At 38.8% G+C, this 16160-nt stretch overlaps 1 protein-coding gene across 4 annotated transcripts in view; it reads left to right on the top strand.

The window, feature by feature from the left end:
* srpk1b (SRSF protein kinase 1b) overlaps positions 1-16160 on the top strand; it is an 81735-nt gene that overhangs the window by 26392 nt on the left and 39183 nt on the right. For 2 of the 4 annotated variants that reach the window (XM_067430778.1, XM_067430777.1), the window contains exon 1: positions 6040-6323. The exons of the other annotated variants lie outside the window; for them this stretch is intronic. In XM_067430778.1, the coding sequence (XP_067286879.1) occupies positions 6055-6323 (269 nt within the window). In that variant the 5' untranslated portion in view covers positions 6040-6054. Of the gene's footprint in view, positions 1-6039; positions 6324-16160 lie in introns of those variants that run through there. 4 annotated transcript variants of the gene reach the window in all.

Here is a 16160-nt window from a genome sequence, read left to right as displayed (position 1 = left end):
CCACTTTATTCCTATGGGTGACATCAAGCGACTTCAACGCTTCAGCACAGCATTCTGGGAAGGCTGCGCTGCATTTGAACCGATTTGAACGCAGAAATGACGGGAAGCTTCACAACATCGCTTCAGTCGCGTCGCAAAGTGGATCTCCACGGTCACTGCTGTCACAGGACTTCACCAAATCATACCAAAGAAGTGTGTATTTGACGGAGCGGTCCCAGCGATAAAGGTTCGGTCCTGCTTTGGAAGCAGCCGGTGAGTAAAACTGCTTCAAATGTCTCTGCTGTCGGCTATCGTCGCGTGAGTAAACATCAGTAAACGACACGATTGCGTGCTTCGTCATTCAAATGTGCTAACGGTTACTCCATTGTTGTTCTATGTATAACGTTACACTAGTCTGACGTGCAAAACCGTTCTACTTGCTACTTCTAAGGTTTAGTCGCATACAATAGTCCATAAACCGAATCATGTCCTCATAAACTGCGAGTAAACACACAAATGTTGACAGGCCACTAAACACAATACATAGAGACGGACGTCTTGATGTTGCTGTTTCTCCTGTTTAATTTATTTCAATTTATTCAATTTATTAAATGGCCTCCGAATCTGATTCTGGATCATATCTGTATTAGTTGAATCTGATCAATAGCGATGGGTTTCTCCACGCTTGAGGACGTCACCGCTTTGTGTGCGCTCGTCATTCTTTAGCTCCGCCCACACGATACGCCTCCAGGCGCTCGTTTTTTTCCGGAAAGACTCGGTACAGCCCATATTTCTTTTATAAATATAATAAAACTAAAGACTTTTCGGAGATATGAAGGATGCAATACTACTGCAATGCAATATCATAACAAAAATAAATACCGGTATTCGGTATGAACCGGTATACCGCCCATAGGCATGTGCCGATAACAATTTTTCATGTTGCGATTAATTGCTGAAGTTTTATCACGGTATACGATATTATCACGATATTTAAATAAGTTGCAAAAAAAGTGTTGCCATAGCATAACAGCTTTAAGAACTATTTTTGTAATAACAAAAATAACTGAATGTTTAAGTACAATAATGCACCAAAAATAGATACAGCTCTGGGAAAAAAAAATAAGAGACCCCTCAATGAGAAATCAATGAGAAGTGGTCTCTTGATTTTTTCCAGAGCTGTAAAAGTACAATTTTCAAATAGATTAAAGTGCAAAAGAATAAGGCAATAAAGAACAACAGGTAGGCTAACAAATTACAATAAGGTCTCATTATTTAATGCATTAACTAAGATTGAGCAACAGCTACATTTGGTACAGAAATTATAATGTTTTTGCTAATGTTAGTTAAGAAATACTGATCATTGTTATTTTTATCTTAGGTCCATTAAAAAAAGTTATTTTGATTTTAATGTTATTAAACAGTAACTAAGAAATTAACATTACCATTCTTTATAAGTATTTTTCATTGTCAGTTTGGTAATGATGAAAAAATCAAAGTTTTACTGAACAATAACAAATAATTAGAACAGTTCTAATTATTAGGGCATGTTGTAGTCCAGATTAAAACATAAAAATGTTTAAATTTGAAAATAAATAGCCTATTAAGTCTTTAAGTATTAAGTATTTGGTGCTGTGATGAACAACATTGAGATTACAAAAAACGAACGGCTGTTTAAAAAACTACACGCGTTTTGTTTGTTTGTGGGTACATGGGTAACCGCTGCGTTCTGCAGTTCATCAGCGCCCTCTGCTGTCACTGAGCGGCACTTCAGCAGCGCGTCTCCTTCACCCGTTCATGTGCTTCTCATTTACACCTGAGCGCGTGTCCCTATGACGCAGAATACAGCGGTGTTGAGCATTTATACGGTTGATGGGCAAAGTATTCTTGAGTGCATTATAAAAAAATTATAAATTGTTAATAAATTATTATTTACGATATTTTAAAGTGCCCACGATAACAATATTGTGCATATTCATTATCGTGATAAATCGCATTATCGAAAATCAGCACATGTCTACCGCCCATCACTACAAAGATCTGCATTTAGGGACAAGATTTGATTTCCACTATTACATTGAACCAAACCCCTTGACAGAAATCTCTAAAGGACTATAAGTTTCCTTTATGAACAGTGAAGAAAAAAATAAAATAAACACTGTCCAATTTTTGTTAAAGCTACACTGTGTGATATTTTCCCCCATCTAGCGGTGTAAAGGTATATGACCATCCAGTGAAAAATAGTTTCTGTTCCTCTCAATTCTGATTTCGTTTTAACTCCTTCGGTGGCCGATTTAGTCCAAGATTAACATGGCAATCCCCCTCTTCACATTCGACACGGTGCCATCGAGTGTTAAAACGCGAAAGGCGAAGCTTGAATTTACGGGTATGTCCCTCTTTGGCTAATGTACTTTCATGATGGAGGGGCAACATGGCGAACGGCACTCGAACCCCTCACCCGTATGTATTTTCAATGGCATATTATAAACTTACGAGAATACTTTATTACTTGAAAGAAGTAAATATACATTAATGAGCGCACATATTTTTGAAAGAACTAAGTGTTTTTAGCCACGAGAATAAATTAAAAAAGTTACACAGTGTAGCTTTAATAGCTGTAGTGCAGGGATGAATAGAGACAGAAAATTATAGAGGAATGGGTTTGAAAAATGTCTCACTTGTCGCCCACCAGTGTTTTTGGTTCTCGCCACTAGGCCAGCATGCAAATCATTTTTTGATGCATAAAGGTGAGAGGGTCAATTATTTCTTTTGCAAATTGTGTAATTTATTCAGGGCTGTAAAAGGAATGGAAATGTCAAGAATCCAAAGCAGTGAAGTGCATACTTGAAGTACCAACACACATGAACGCTTATATAAATGTATCAACACCATAAAAGGCTTGTTAATTGCATAATAATAAATTATGCAATGCTCTGGAGAAGTGTTTTATAGCCATGTCAGTCACAGAGACCCTACCTTTCTTCTGTTGCCAAAGGTTTTTGGTTGCTAAGAAACTAGTAGACCATTTAATGCATTTTATCTAATGATGTGTGCTACTGTAGGGCCGAGGGCATCGTTACTTTTAGGAGTTCTGCATGTTGCACATTTTTTAGCTTTTTGTTTGTGCACTGGCATATGACTTTATTATTCTGTAAATCTCTGGATTTTAATGAACGGCTCCATATCAGTCTAGGGTGATTTTGTGATTCATTGTGTATCATTTTACATTGTATTTGTTCACACCAGCCTCCTCCACCTCCATCTCTCAATCTCTCAGAAAAGCGCTTGGTGAGTGGCGAGCGAGTGTATGTTCAGTTTGTTAGTACCCCTCTTGTGTTCAGTTGTGACTCTTCTGACTGCTCTCGTCTGAAGCACCGTTATGGACCGAGTTCATTCTCAGTCTGACCTCAACAGAAGTGAATGTTACTCAAAATAATTGCATTTCAGATGTACTGGAGAAGAGTGGTCAAGGAGCTGTACAGTATGACAAAAAAATTTAATTGGATGTGTAAACCGGCGGAAGGTTTGTCCGCATTGGGTTTTGTGTTTAGCCAGGCCAAATTGTGGGCAAACAGGGGCAAATTTTTCCCCCGGATTTATTTTACTGAATCAAAAACATACAGTGTAGTCCAAATGTTTCTCATGAGCCTCTTCTTTTCACTGAAGCAAAAGCATACAGTGGAACCAGTGTAATCCAACAGATTCCTACACAAATGATTTGTATGAACCCGTTACGTTTGACTAATTCCCGAAGAAATGACACTTATCAATTGATTCTTTGTACTAAATCAAAAAACATTAGCCCATGATTTACTCACTCTTGTTTATTCCTAGGTGTATATGAGATTCTTCTTTCAGACAAACACAATCAGAGTTATATAAAAAAAGTAATGGCTCTTCCAAGCTGTATAATGGCAGTGAATGGCAGTCCATAAAAGTGCATCTATCCATCATATAACTGCTCCACACGGCTCTGGGGGGTTAATAAAGGCCCTCTCAAACTAAGTGGCACGTTTGTGTAAGAAAAATATTAATATTTAAAACTTTACAAACCTTACTCTAACTTCCTCTAACTGTGACATGCATTCACAAAAGGTTGGCGTTCCAGCATACAAGCGTCTCAAATGCGTTTCAGAGGGCATTTATACCTGGTCTTTTCATGATTGTATAGCTAGAGAAAATGGATGAAGTGGCCAGGTGTAAATAGGCCCTATGCAACTTAACACATCAAATAAAAATTGCAACAATTACAATGTTACACCAGTAGGTAGGGCTGTGCCGGTAAACTTGACAACCGTGCTGTAGTAGCACTGGCGGTGGTCCAAAAGCATGTGAATGCTTTTTTACTTGAATATTAATACAGGAGTGACGCACAAAGCTTTGTTTACAAAATAATAAAAGGTTAGCAATTAAATATTACCTGCACAGCCATGGAAACATGGATTCATGCCGAATGAGAGAGGTAGGGGAGACCTAGTGAGACCAATTTAAGCTTTGTCAGCTTTTTTATTCTGTTTTGCGATATGGTCATCCGAATTTCCGCTAATTTTAACAATAGGCTTTCTCCATTTTATTCAACTGGACATGGACATCTCGGTTCTTTTCCCAAATCTTCACATTTCACCCAATTTTGCAGGGGATTTTAAACATTTCTTTCTTTCTTTTGCTTATAATTAGGTCTATTTAACCTACTCGCATCCTTTACTGTGGTAAAGTAGAAAAAACTGTAGAACAGATACCATTTTACTTCAAAGTCTATTCAAAACAGTTTGTGCTTGTCATTAGACTTAGTAAGGCGTGTCAAGTTTATTTGTATAGGCCTAGCGCTTTTCACACACTCCGGTGATTTTAGTTTCCCTTTCACTGGCAGCACAACAAAACACAGCCTAAATGTCTTGACTCTGTGGAAGATAAAATTTGCTCTTTAGACCTTTACAACAAGTGTCAATTGCTTTGTTTGCAACATCAGGAGAAAACATGAAGACAAGGAGATATTAGAAAAGAGAAGGTGTCTTTTCTGCTCGTGTCCCACATCCATCTCTAAGCAAAGAGGGGCATATAACGCATCTTTGGAGGGAAATATGAAACAATTATTTTTTTAAACTAAGATTTAATTTTCTTATATTCTTTAGGTTAACTTTATTTACTGATAATTGTTCAAATGTTTTACAGGCTGTAGTGTGAGTAGTTTCACTGACTGAAGTGGTAAAATAAACACACATGCTTGTTATGAAATGGATGTTTGACCCTTGTTCATTATTTCAAAATATATTGTCTATATATATTCCGCTCGTCATTGGTCCATTACCACTGCGGTGGTAAAAATAAAAGAAGAAAGAAAACTTCCATCGTCACAGCCCTATCAGTAGGTGGCGACGAGACTTTTTTTTAATAAAATTTTTTTCCCATTGAATCAGTCATCCAAGAGATTTGTTCAGAAACACCAGTAATGAAGCAAGTGAAATCTAAGTGACTTTTTAAAAGTAAATTCTGATTAATTAAATAGTTGTTATATTGACTACAGCAATTAACATTTTGTTGGAACCTCTAGTAAGTTACATTGTACAGTTTAGTTGTCTATTCAGAAGCATAGGAGAATCATTAGCTCTGTTTTAAATGAGAAAAATGTGGTTCTTAATTTATCCAGATATGTGCAGCTCTTCTGAAGTTGCAATAGATACTATAAAACCATTGAAATGATAGATTGGGGTCTTTAATTTTCGATTATGCTCTGTCAAGTAGCCCTCATGTAGTGGTGTGTGTGTCTCAGAGGGGCGAGAGATAAGAGTAATTGATTGTGTTGAGTGCCCTCTTACATAGACCCTCTCTGTCCCTGCCGTGACTCAGTGCTGCTTACCTGCCATCACTAATAATGTTGTAAAGAGGCTTGTTTGGACTGCACACCCGCTGAGACACGGATCTTATGAGCAAGAGAGTACCTCACCGCCCTGTGAACTGGCTGCCTTTTTCTGCTGTAATTAGAGGGAGAGAGAGAGAGCAGATGGGATGGAGTGACAGCAAAATGCACCGCGTTATGAAGGAGAAACGAGGAGGCGGCAGTGTTTTTTACCTGCAATGCAGTGCTGGCTTTCCCCAGCCAATCAGTGCGAGTGGCTCAGAGGGAAGGGCGGGCTCTTGTTGCTGACGGCAGCAGAGAGAGCGGGAGAAGGAGGGAGCGAGAGGGTGAACGAACGGCTCCAGTTCCTCAGCATTCAGCCTCACTGTGCATCTGTGTGCACTGAGGTGGCCCTCCTCTGCCTCTGGTACATGGCTCTGTCTCTGGCCTGCAAGCCCCTGTTGCCTTCATTAGCACTGTCTCTCATGGGCATCCGCGCATCCTGTAGGTAAGAAGCACAGTTGCTCCTCTGTTTGTGTCTGCGGTGTCTCAAAGCGCGTCTGCTTTACCAAATGTTTGAGAGCTTTGATTTTTGATTGACAATTTGATTAATTTGTTGTTTGTGTCAAGTTAATTTCCTGCATGTTCAGATTATTTCTTTTTTGCATGTTTAGAGATTTAAAAAGGAGAAATAGTGGAGAGATTTAAAATTAAGTGAGTTTAGGAAACTGTTTATTTCACTTTTATATACAGTGTATATAATGAACTAATATGCTTTATTAGGAAATATTATGACATTTGCATGAGAACACTATTTATGCAGATAAGTAATTGTATAATGACAATATATGTTCTTGCAATGCTTTTTTGTGCATGATAAAAAAAAACATAATTTTGTTATATATGTAATAGATCTTATCCATACATTTAGTGGCATAACTGCTATTCAAAATGGTATTCATGCAGTTTATTCATATATTGCAAAAAAGAAAATAAATATTTTAAGGTTTTTCCTGGGTCTTCTGTGGTGGCGGACCTACACGGTCATCCACGCAGACAGTACAAAATACCCTACCCATGTGAATTGTGAGCCCAGTACTCACAATAAATCCAAAATAATATTAACACATCCTGCTTATTCATGAAATAAAAAATAATCACTGTCAGGACAGATGATCATTTTTAAATCAAAGTACACATTACATAGATAAAGTGGCAGGTCCATTATTTAGCATTTGCTCTCACACTTTACAGACAGTAAAGCACTGATAATTTGACCTTCAGTATCGGATTGTTTTATTCCATCAGTCACGTATTTAAATGTGGTTGTCAATCAAGAAAGTTTGCAATGTAGCAGCATGAAAAATACATAGTATTATATACAGAAAGCGAGCAAAGATCGCTTCCATTATAATCACTGAAGCTGTCGATTACAACATGAGGTACTCTAAACTGCTCTCTAGGGAAAACTCCTGTTATAATCCATGAAGCTGTCTACACTATGCAATGTAGACATTATTGAGATCATGTCAGTGATGGTTGTTGGTTATAATGAAATTATATATGATAGGGCTGCAATATTGTTCGAATCGTGATTATAACTGCGGATGCCACGATTATATAATTGTTCAAAAGCGCCAAGCAACAACAAAAAAAGTATATTTCATTATTCTGTGCTTAAGGTGTGTTTACATGATCTTAAGGTTTTTTCCATGGTTTTAATTTTGGTTATAGTATAACATTATAATACCTTGCATATTTTTACTTTTTATTTAAAGATGAAACCAAACCAATGTATATTTGACATTTGAGGCGTAATGCTATAGGAAAGCAATACCTTTTTCAGGAAGAGCTTAAGCTTGCTTATTTTCATTTAAAAATATGGCATGCAGTTGCTTCAAACAATGGGATAAAGCTATTCAAAACATCATTCAATGTAAATTGTGATAATCATAGTTAATAATCCCAATTACAGTTTCAAAGGAAAAATCAACTCGGTTTTTTTTGTCATAATCGTGCAGTCCTACTTCAGGAGCATGCAGCTCGCTGAGCAAAAATGCTCCCATTTTGAGCAGTGTTGAGAAAATTCTGATTAACTGAAACCCGTATGACTGGCCATTGCGTTTAACTTAACTACTTAAAAAGTGCATGGCTGTGTGAAGTTTCAGATTAAATCCAGCCTACTTAAAGTGTCTGACTGGGGTCGATTGTGGCAGAAGGGGAGATGAAAGCGAGGGAGATATGTTGAATGGTGCCGTGTTGTAGCCGTCTGGGCGGGAGTCCTGTGATCAATGGCACCAACAGCGTTTTGTGAGCCTTCACCTTTGTTGAGATTTGTACTGGGTCAAGCTGGACCCCAGATTTCACATTAAAGGAAAGCCACTGCAATGGTGGACTTTGAAGTTGCCAAGTTCCTCTACTGATGGCAACATCAATGCAATCAGGAGATTGTTACTAGAGCAAAACCACAGGTGTTAAAGGCCACATCAAGCAGGGTTTGCACTAAATGAAATCGATTTACGCAACCTTCCTTTGCTTTGGGCTCCGATACTGCAATGCAGTCCGCAACCACTGAAAACAATGGTGGCACTTTTCAGAGCTGGACATTTGTGTTCCTGGAAGAGCAGATTGTTTTGATGCATGCGTGAGTACTCTGACACAAGACAAGAGAATGTCAGACGTGTTGTGGTTTGTTGTGTGGGCTGGAGAAGTTTTCTGAAGGCTGTTCTCTGTATTAAGAGTGAATTTAACTCTCTGTGCGCCAAACGTTTCTCCTCCCACTCACGACGCTCACACGGACCAACACTCATGCACAGACACACACAGCCCCCTTGTTTTTCTCTTGCCGAATGTTATGAAGGATGCCATGCATCAAGAGGCTAGGGAGGTGAAGTTTTGGTTCAGATGAATAGTCCAGGCTGGTTGCTAAGGCTTGAGGCTTTTAATAGAATCCTCCCTCACTGAAAAACAACTTAAAGTAATGGAGGGAATTATGGAAATGTGATTCATAGGCTGGATCCACAAGAGGCGATAAGAAAATAGTCTTTGATGCAACCTCTCTGACCACCTGTCACCTGTGATGTAGTTACCATTCAGAAGCCAGGTTTTATAGTAAAGCGAACTTACTCTACACAAAGCAACTGGTTCTTCTTCTGAAGTACTTCATGTACACAGTAAAAAAAAAATGTCTCCAATTGAAAATGTTCTAGTGACTGATCACATCTACATTTTTCAGTTGGCCGAATTGAAATTCTGTGAATTGATGCAGTTTAATTCACAGAAATTCAATTCAAGCGGCTAACTGAAAAATTTAGATGTGGTCAGTCACTAGAAAATTTTCAATCGGAGACCTGAATTTTTTGTACAGTGTACCAACCTGATCCCTTGTAAACATTACTCAACATTACTTTCCCAGTGGTCTAATGAAACCCTGCACTCTCTAATAAAATAAATAGCACACAAGTCTTATTTTTAAAGGGTATAAAATATTAATAACACGCATCATTCATTTTTACAGTCCTTTCATTACTGTAAATCATCACTTTCCCCTCAAAATCATACTACTGTAAGGCCAGACAAAATGAGAAAAATCACATTACTGTAATTAAAATAAAATGACTCAGCCATTTCAAGACGGTTTTCATGGGATGCATTCGATGATTTTCATAGCTCTTGTAATTTTTGTGTGCAGCATGCATCAGACTGTCCGTAGGCGTGCCGTCTCAGGCTAAAAACAATACACTGTGGACTTGAGATTAAGCAGAATTTAATTGGCGTGTTTAACAGTAGATTATATCCCCCTCCTGCAGATCCTCTGTTGCTTCCTGCCAGCTTAAACAAACCAGATTATTTATTACTCGCTTTCATTTGTATTATTGTTCTTTAAAATGATCAATGGAGTTAAGTAGGACAGTGGTTCTGAGTCCTGGAGAATTCAAAATGTGCAGTTCTAGGTTACTCCAGGACAACGACTGAGAAGCACTGCTTTAGAGGATTCAGTGGTCTGATGTTTCTGATAACGTTTCTTGACTGAAGAGTCAATGTCACACGTGCTGGCCCTTTGTGGCCCAGACTTTCTGTACACCAGCCAAAAAAGGTTCATCCAACTCATATCCATGAATTTGCCTCTTGCATTCTAAGCAGGAGCTGCCACAGAACAAGCAAACCCCAACTGACCTTGACGTCTTGAATCTTCAGCCTATAGCTTAAATCCGTCTTCATGCATCAGAATTTTTGTCTGGCAATGGTCAAATCCCAGTTGGATAAGAATTTGTACTGGAGTGTTATAAAGATTGTGCTTTATTACTGCGGTAATGCACTTAACCCCATGTTTCTTCGTGGCCAACTGTCCTCCTTCTCCACTCTTTTCCTGAAATGAGTCATTGCTGGAGCCAGTAATTGTTTTATGGTCAGATTATTTTGATATGTGTATTACATTCCTTTATCTAAACTGTGTAATTGAGTTGCTTTTATAGAAATTTTTATAAAAGTCTATACGGCAAGTAGGGCTGGGCAGTATATCGAGTTTGTACAATATATCAATATATTTTTTAGAGATGATATGGAATGAGGCAGTAGCGTTTATATCGATATACAGCAGATTGAAGTGCATCTGAAAAATAGTGGAGTATGCAGAGTGAGCTGCTGCAGGGAAAGTGCATGATATAACTCATCCTAAACATGACACATGCTTTATATTAAGGGCTTCATAATAACTGGTAAGATATAGTTAACATGTATAGTTTAAAGCAGCTTGCCCTGTCAGACGCTCTGAGAAATCGGCTACTTGTGCTGACTGATAAATAAATACTTGCGCTGTTTAATGCGCTTGAAATGTGGTGCTTTCCTCAGTGCATAACTTACATTTCACATGTATATTCTCCATCTGTAAATGTTAGAAAGTCCTGCAACTATGTCCATTTTGCTGTCAGGAGAGGATGAGCCTTCTAAAAGTAAACCTCCGCTAAACTTCATGTTTCCGTGAACGAGCGCCGCCGCACACGCATAATAGACTGAGCGCGTCAGAAAAGGAACGCAATATTTGGACTAAATTATGCATATTTCTAAAATACTTGTTGGGCAATAAATGTGCCATATGTGGCTACTCTTCAAAATTAAATCAAATATGAATTGTTGTGATTCTCAGTCTTGGTTGTGGTGAGTATTTGTTATGCCTTAGGTCATCAATATAACAGACAAAAATAACCAGTGTCCTGTCCACACAGCGTTGAAAGGGCAGGCGAATATTTAGAATGACACTTATGAAATGCAAGGCATTGTGGTATTGTGACTGCTTTGTGCTGTGTAAGCTGACAACAGTAGAAAATAGGACCACCCACAATCTCTCCAGACGTTTGTGTTTCACATCTTATTAGGCAAAGGTCTATTTCCATCCCACCTGCGACAGATCAGTGTTCTGAAGACAGACCACATTTCCACGCTTTCCACAAACAAACCCGTGGTTAGAGAAGAATTTTTGTTTTTGGCTTTCTTCAAATAAAAATGTATTGGGAATACTTTACAATAATGTCTCATTCGTTCATAAGTTAATGTATTAACTAACATGAAATAACAATAAGCAGTACATCTGTTACTGTATTTATTAAAGGGGGGGTGAAATGCTGTTTCATGCATACTGATCTTTTTACACTGTTAAAGACTTGGAATCCCATACTAAACATAGACAAAGTTTCAAAAGTTAAGGTGGACGTTTGATGGGAGTATTTCTTTGTCAAAAATACTACTTCCGGTTAGTCATAAGTTTCGGCAAGTTTTTTGAGATCATGCGTCCCCATTGACGTTAATGGGGGCGGAATTTCCTTGTATGGGCCTTACGGACAATTCTACCGGAAGCGCGTGAGAGAGAGCGAGGGAGAGAGCGAAAGCAACAGGCTACGCCCATCAAAGCGGGGCTTGTAGGATGCTGGACAGGTGACAATTACACATAGCACATAACAATGTCACCAAAAAAGTGGGTTTTTGGTTGCCAGACCAAGACAGTCCTGCACAGATTCCCCAAAAACCCCGCGTTAAGGCAACAGTGGATGGAATTTGCTTTTCCGGATCAGCAACTGAGTTGCGCGAATGTTTATATCTGTTCGCTGCATTTCGGTGCCGACTGTTTCATAAACAAGGCCCAGCTCGACGCCGAATTTTCCCAATCGCCTAATGCTGAAGGATGGAGGAGCAGTCCCAACGTTAGAAGGGTGAGTGAGACTGCTTTTAGTCCGCTTACTGTCTACACAAACCACGCGTAAAGACACAAACACACGTGCACAACTGCACTTCCCACATGTACACCTTCAAAGACAAAAATACGACGATATAATTCAAGTATAAATATGTAAATAACACAAGCCGCTAAGCATATTATATAGTTAGTGTATAACTTGTACCACATACAGACGTCCTGCTCTAGTCGTTTTTGCTGCTGCTCCTGTTCAACTGCAGCCTCTGGGTCTGATTCCGGATCATAGATGTATGGCTGTATCTGATTAAAAGCCATATTTTTATTTTGAATAAAGTTTTTTTCCGCTGTTAGGGATGACGCTCGACTCAACACACAGCGCGCTGCTGCACACGTCATTATTTAGCTCCGCTCACACGACACGCCCCCACCCGCTCGGCTTTTTTCGGAAAGACTCGGAACAGCGCATCTTTCTTATATAATTATTAAAAAAATAAAAACTTTTCGGAGATATGCAGGATGCAATGCTACTCTATAGGTACTCAAGATTGACATGACACTGACTGAAACTGAGTGTTTCACCCCCCCTTTAAGTACAGTGTTTACAAAGATGTGCAGTATCTTTGTTGATGTTATACACTCGTTCTTTGTTCATGTTAGTTCACAGTGCATGAACTAATCCAGCGTTTCTCAAAGTGTGGGGCGCGCCCCACTAGTGGGGAATAGAGACATGACAAGTGGGGCGCGACAAACAGGAGGAAATGTGTTAATTTTTTGTGCCCATCTCTATTAACCTTTTGAGCGGTCCCACATGGGATTTTTATGTCTATGCCCCTGAGAGTACGGACCCACATATGGGATTTAGAATGTTCAATGACGTGACATCACTGCCAGAATTAAACGGTGGGACGCGCTTCGGCTGGCACTGAGCCAAATGCGGACGCGCTCAGCTCTTGACATACATCATGCAGTTTTCAACCACTTACTGTTTATTTTAGGTTTAATTTAATAGGTAACATTTAAATACACAAGTACAAGTAAAACAATACATTTAATGTTAGAGTTTATAATACACACTAGTGGCTATGGAAGCAGCAATAACAATCCATTCAAATATAATTGGCTGACATGTTTTATTCATATCAGATACACATAGTGTAAGTAACTATAAAGTTTGCTCGATTCTTCTCCCAGTTCACCGGTCACTTATTCCAGGAGATGCTGATGAATATACGTGCTGTAAATCCAATTGACAGGACTCTGAACTGCAGTGCATTTGTTCAAACGGTTCAATAACGTAATAAAAGCGATACATCTGTCATACAGCGCTTTTTTGGTTGTGGTGAGTCACGTGATAAACATGACGCATTGCCATAGAAACATTAAGGTGAAACGTTCTAAAATAACGTTGCCTTAAAATAAAACTCACACTCTAGTCAGCGGACACTTTTAGTCAGCTAAAATATTTTGACTGTACGCATGAAAGGTTTAAATGTGATGTTAATAAAATAAATGTTAACAGGCAAACTTAAAAGCCTAGATACTTACCATTTTGTTGGGGTGATTGGGGACAGGTGGGGCTCGGAGCCCTTCCCTACCTCCAAAGTGGGGAATGGCAGAAAAAGTTTGAGAAACACTGAACTAATCTTAGTAAATGAAACTTGTGATTTGAATAATGTTTTATTAGTAAATGTTTAAATTAACATGAACTTAGAATAATAAGTAGCTGTAGAAGTTTTAGGGTGCATTCACACTTATAGTTTGGTTCGCTTGGTCCGGACCAAAAAACAAAACATATATTCCTGGTCCGCTTTGCGTTCACACTGGCATTTTTTACAACGAACCAAAAGTTACCGAACCAAAGGCATAGGGAGACGGTCACAACCTGATTGGTCGGCTCATATGACGTAGGAGCTGCTTACCAAACATTCAAAACAATGCTGTGTGCTGGATTAAACGCCATCATTTTATGCGTGTACATATTTTTTGTGTACATTATTTTTACCAACTAAGAACTCATGAAGAGCTCATAAAATGTTCAAAACATTCAAAACAGCAGCAGGATCTCCTCCATTGTATGCAGAAAAGAGACGGCAGTTCTGTCGTCTGTACCGTCAAATGGGCAACACGGGTCATTTGATGAGAAGAACCAGGTGTGCTTTTTTTCTATCATTTTCGAAACATGCTCGTCAGACCTAATATTGATTAGGTACTTCCTCGTTGCTCTATGTTTGCCCTCTAACGTTTACGTTACTCATTTTGGATACACCGATCTTTCCGCGTCGTCAAATCAGCTGACTTGTAGCGTCATATCTTGTGACATTATGTTCTGTTTTTGGTTCGTTTACATGTCTTTGGTCCGTGTTGCGTTCATATATCAATCGAACCGCAACCGAGTTCGTTTGGAAGCGGAACGAGACCCATCATTTTTAGCGGTCTTGGTCCGCTTGTTTGGTGCGCTCTAGGGTTCGGGTGGCAGCATTTACATATGTTCAAATGAACCGCACTAACTGAGCAATCGCACCAGGGTTTGTTTTAATCCAACCGAACATGACAAGTGTGAACGCACCCTTAAGGGGGTCGCACACTGGACGCGGAGCTCGGCGGCGCGCCACGTCTTTAAAATTCGAACACATTGTTTTCAATGAGTGTACGCACACCGGTGGCGGCATTCGGCGCCTGTCCGCGGCGACTCAGGAAGTTGTTCTAAATCCTGCCGCGCCACAGAGCGCCATTTCAAGGCTTTATATTAAAAGTATATTATCATTAAGGTATACTGATTTCAACCTTTGCTACAAGACACATTTGTTTTACATTCTGAGTTCAACAGCTTGAATAAAGTCTAAACATATTTTGGGGAAATGTATAATAAACGTAGCCTTTTAAAATGTGCGCGTCTGGTGTGCGATACCTGAGACGCTGCGCGCCGCGCCGCCGAGCTCCGCGTCCGGTGTGCGACCCCCTTTACTCATTCTTAGTTCATGTTAGCTAATGTAGTTATTTAATGAAACCTTATTGTACATTTTTACTAATGTATTCATAAATAATAATCCATTTTATTAGTGGTAATATTAATCAAGGTTCTTAATTTTAAATCATTTATTTATTTATTTTTATAAAGAACTTGACTGCTCTGCACAAATCTCATGGCATGACTTGAAATGCTGTTCGATGAATGGATGCAAATCCCTAAATCAATGTTGGAACAACTAGTGGAAATATTGTCCAGAAGTGTATAAGCTCTTTTAAGGAGGACATGCTCCCTACTAATGGGCATGATTTTGAACTCCAAATCCAAATGTGCTTCAACAAGCACACATGGGTGTGGTGTCAGGGTGGGCACGAAGTGAATTCACCCTAGACTGCACATCACTTCAGTTCTGTATTACTGTATTACGTTGTGACATTGCTTGGCAACAGCAAATAACTAAACTCCGATTCACGTTGTTCCTATCGAAACTACTTAATAACAAGTCCTTCCTTGTTAGAGAATTGCCCTGCTCTATATTTTCACATCACTCCGTGTAAGGTCCTGCCCACTGATTGCCACATCAATAGTGTGGTAAAAATGATACAGCAGAATCTTTGCAGGTTGACGCATTTGTGTCATGCAGAGTACATACCACTTGAAAACATGTGATGTCTTTAACTTGTGTTTTAATTAATTGGCTTGACTCTTTAACTGCTGTGCAGAGAGATGTTATGTCTGCAGTGATCTCTCAGCATTAATTACTGTCAGCTCTCAGATTACTGTTCCCGTCATTATCTTTTAATGAATGCATGTCTTTGAATTGTTTGAACTTACTGAATGATAATATAATAACTTTTTATATAAGAGAAGTATTTGTTTTTTGTCATACTCATTACACTATTTCTAAAAGCAAAACTGTGGTTATTCCATCCAGAGGTCACATTAATCAAATTGTCATTGACTGATTTTTTTTGTTTTGTTTTTTTGGCAGTGGCAGAAACTGTTCCGTCATTTTGACAGATTACACTGAGGGTGATCTATTGTAATTTGTAACTGCAATTCCCACCATTTTTCCCACTGCAATTTGCAGCCACAAATCTAACACAGCAAACTGAAAAAGCTATTTTAGTTTTACAATATAACTGTATAAAAAAATAGCGCAAACATATATATTATTATCTAAAAAT

The sequence above is a fragment of the Pseudorasbora parva genome, chromosome 22 (genome assembly GCF_024679245.1).
Source record: "Pseudorasbora parva isolate DD20220531a chromosome 22, ASM2467924v1, whole genome shotgun sequence".
Lineage (NCBI taxonomy): Eukaryota > Metazoa > Chordata > Actinopteri > Cypriniformes > Gobionidae > Pseudorasbora > Pseudorasbora parva.
The sequence above is the reverse complement of the archived record's forward strand: the minus strand, read 5'-3'. Positions and strand labels throughout refer to the sequence as shown.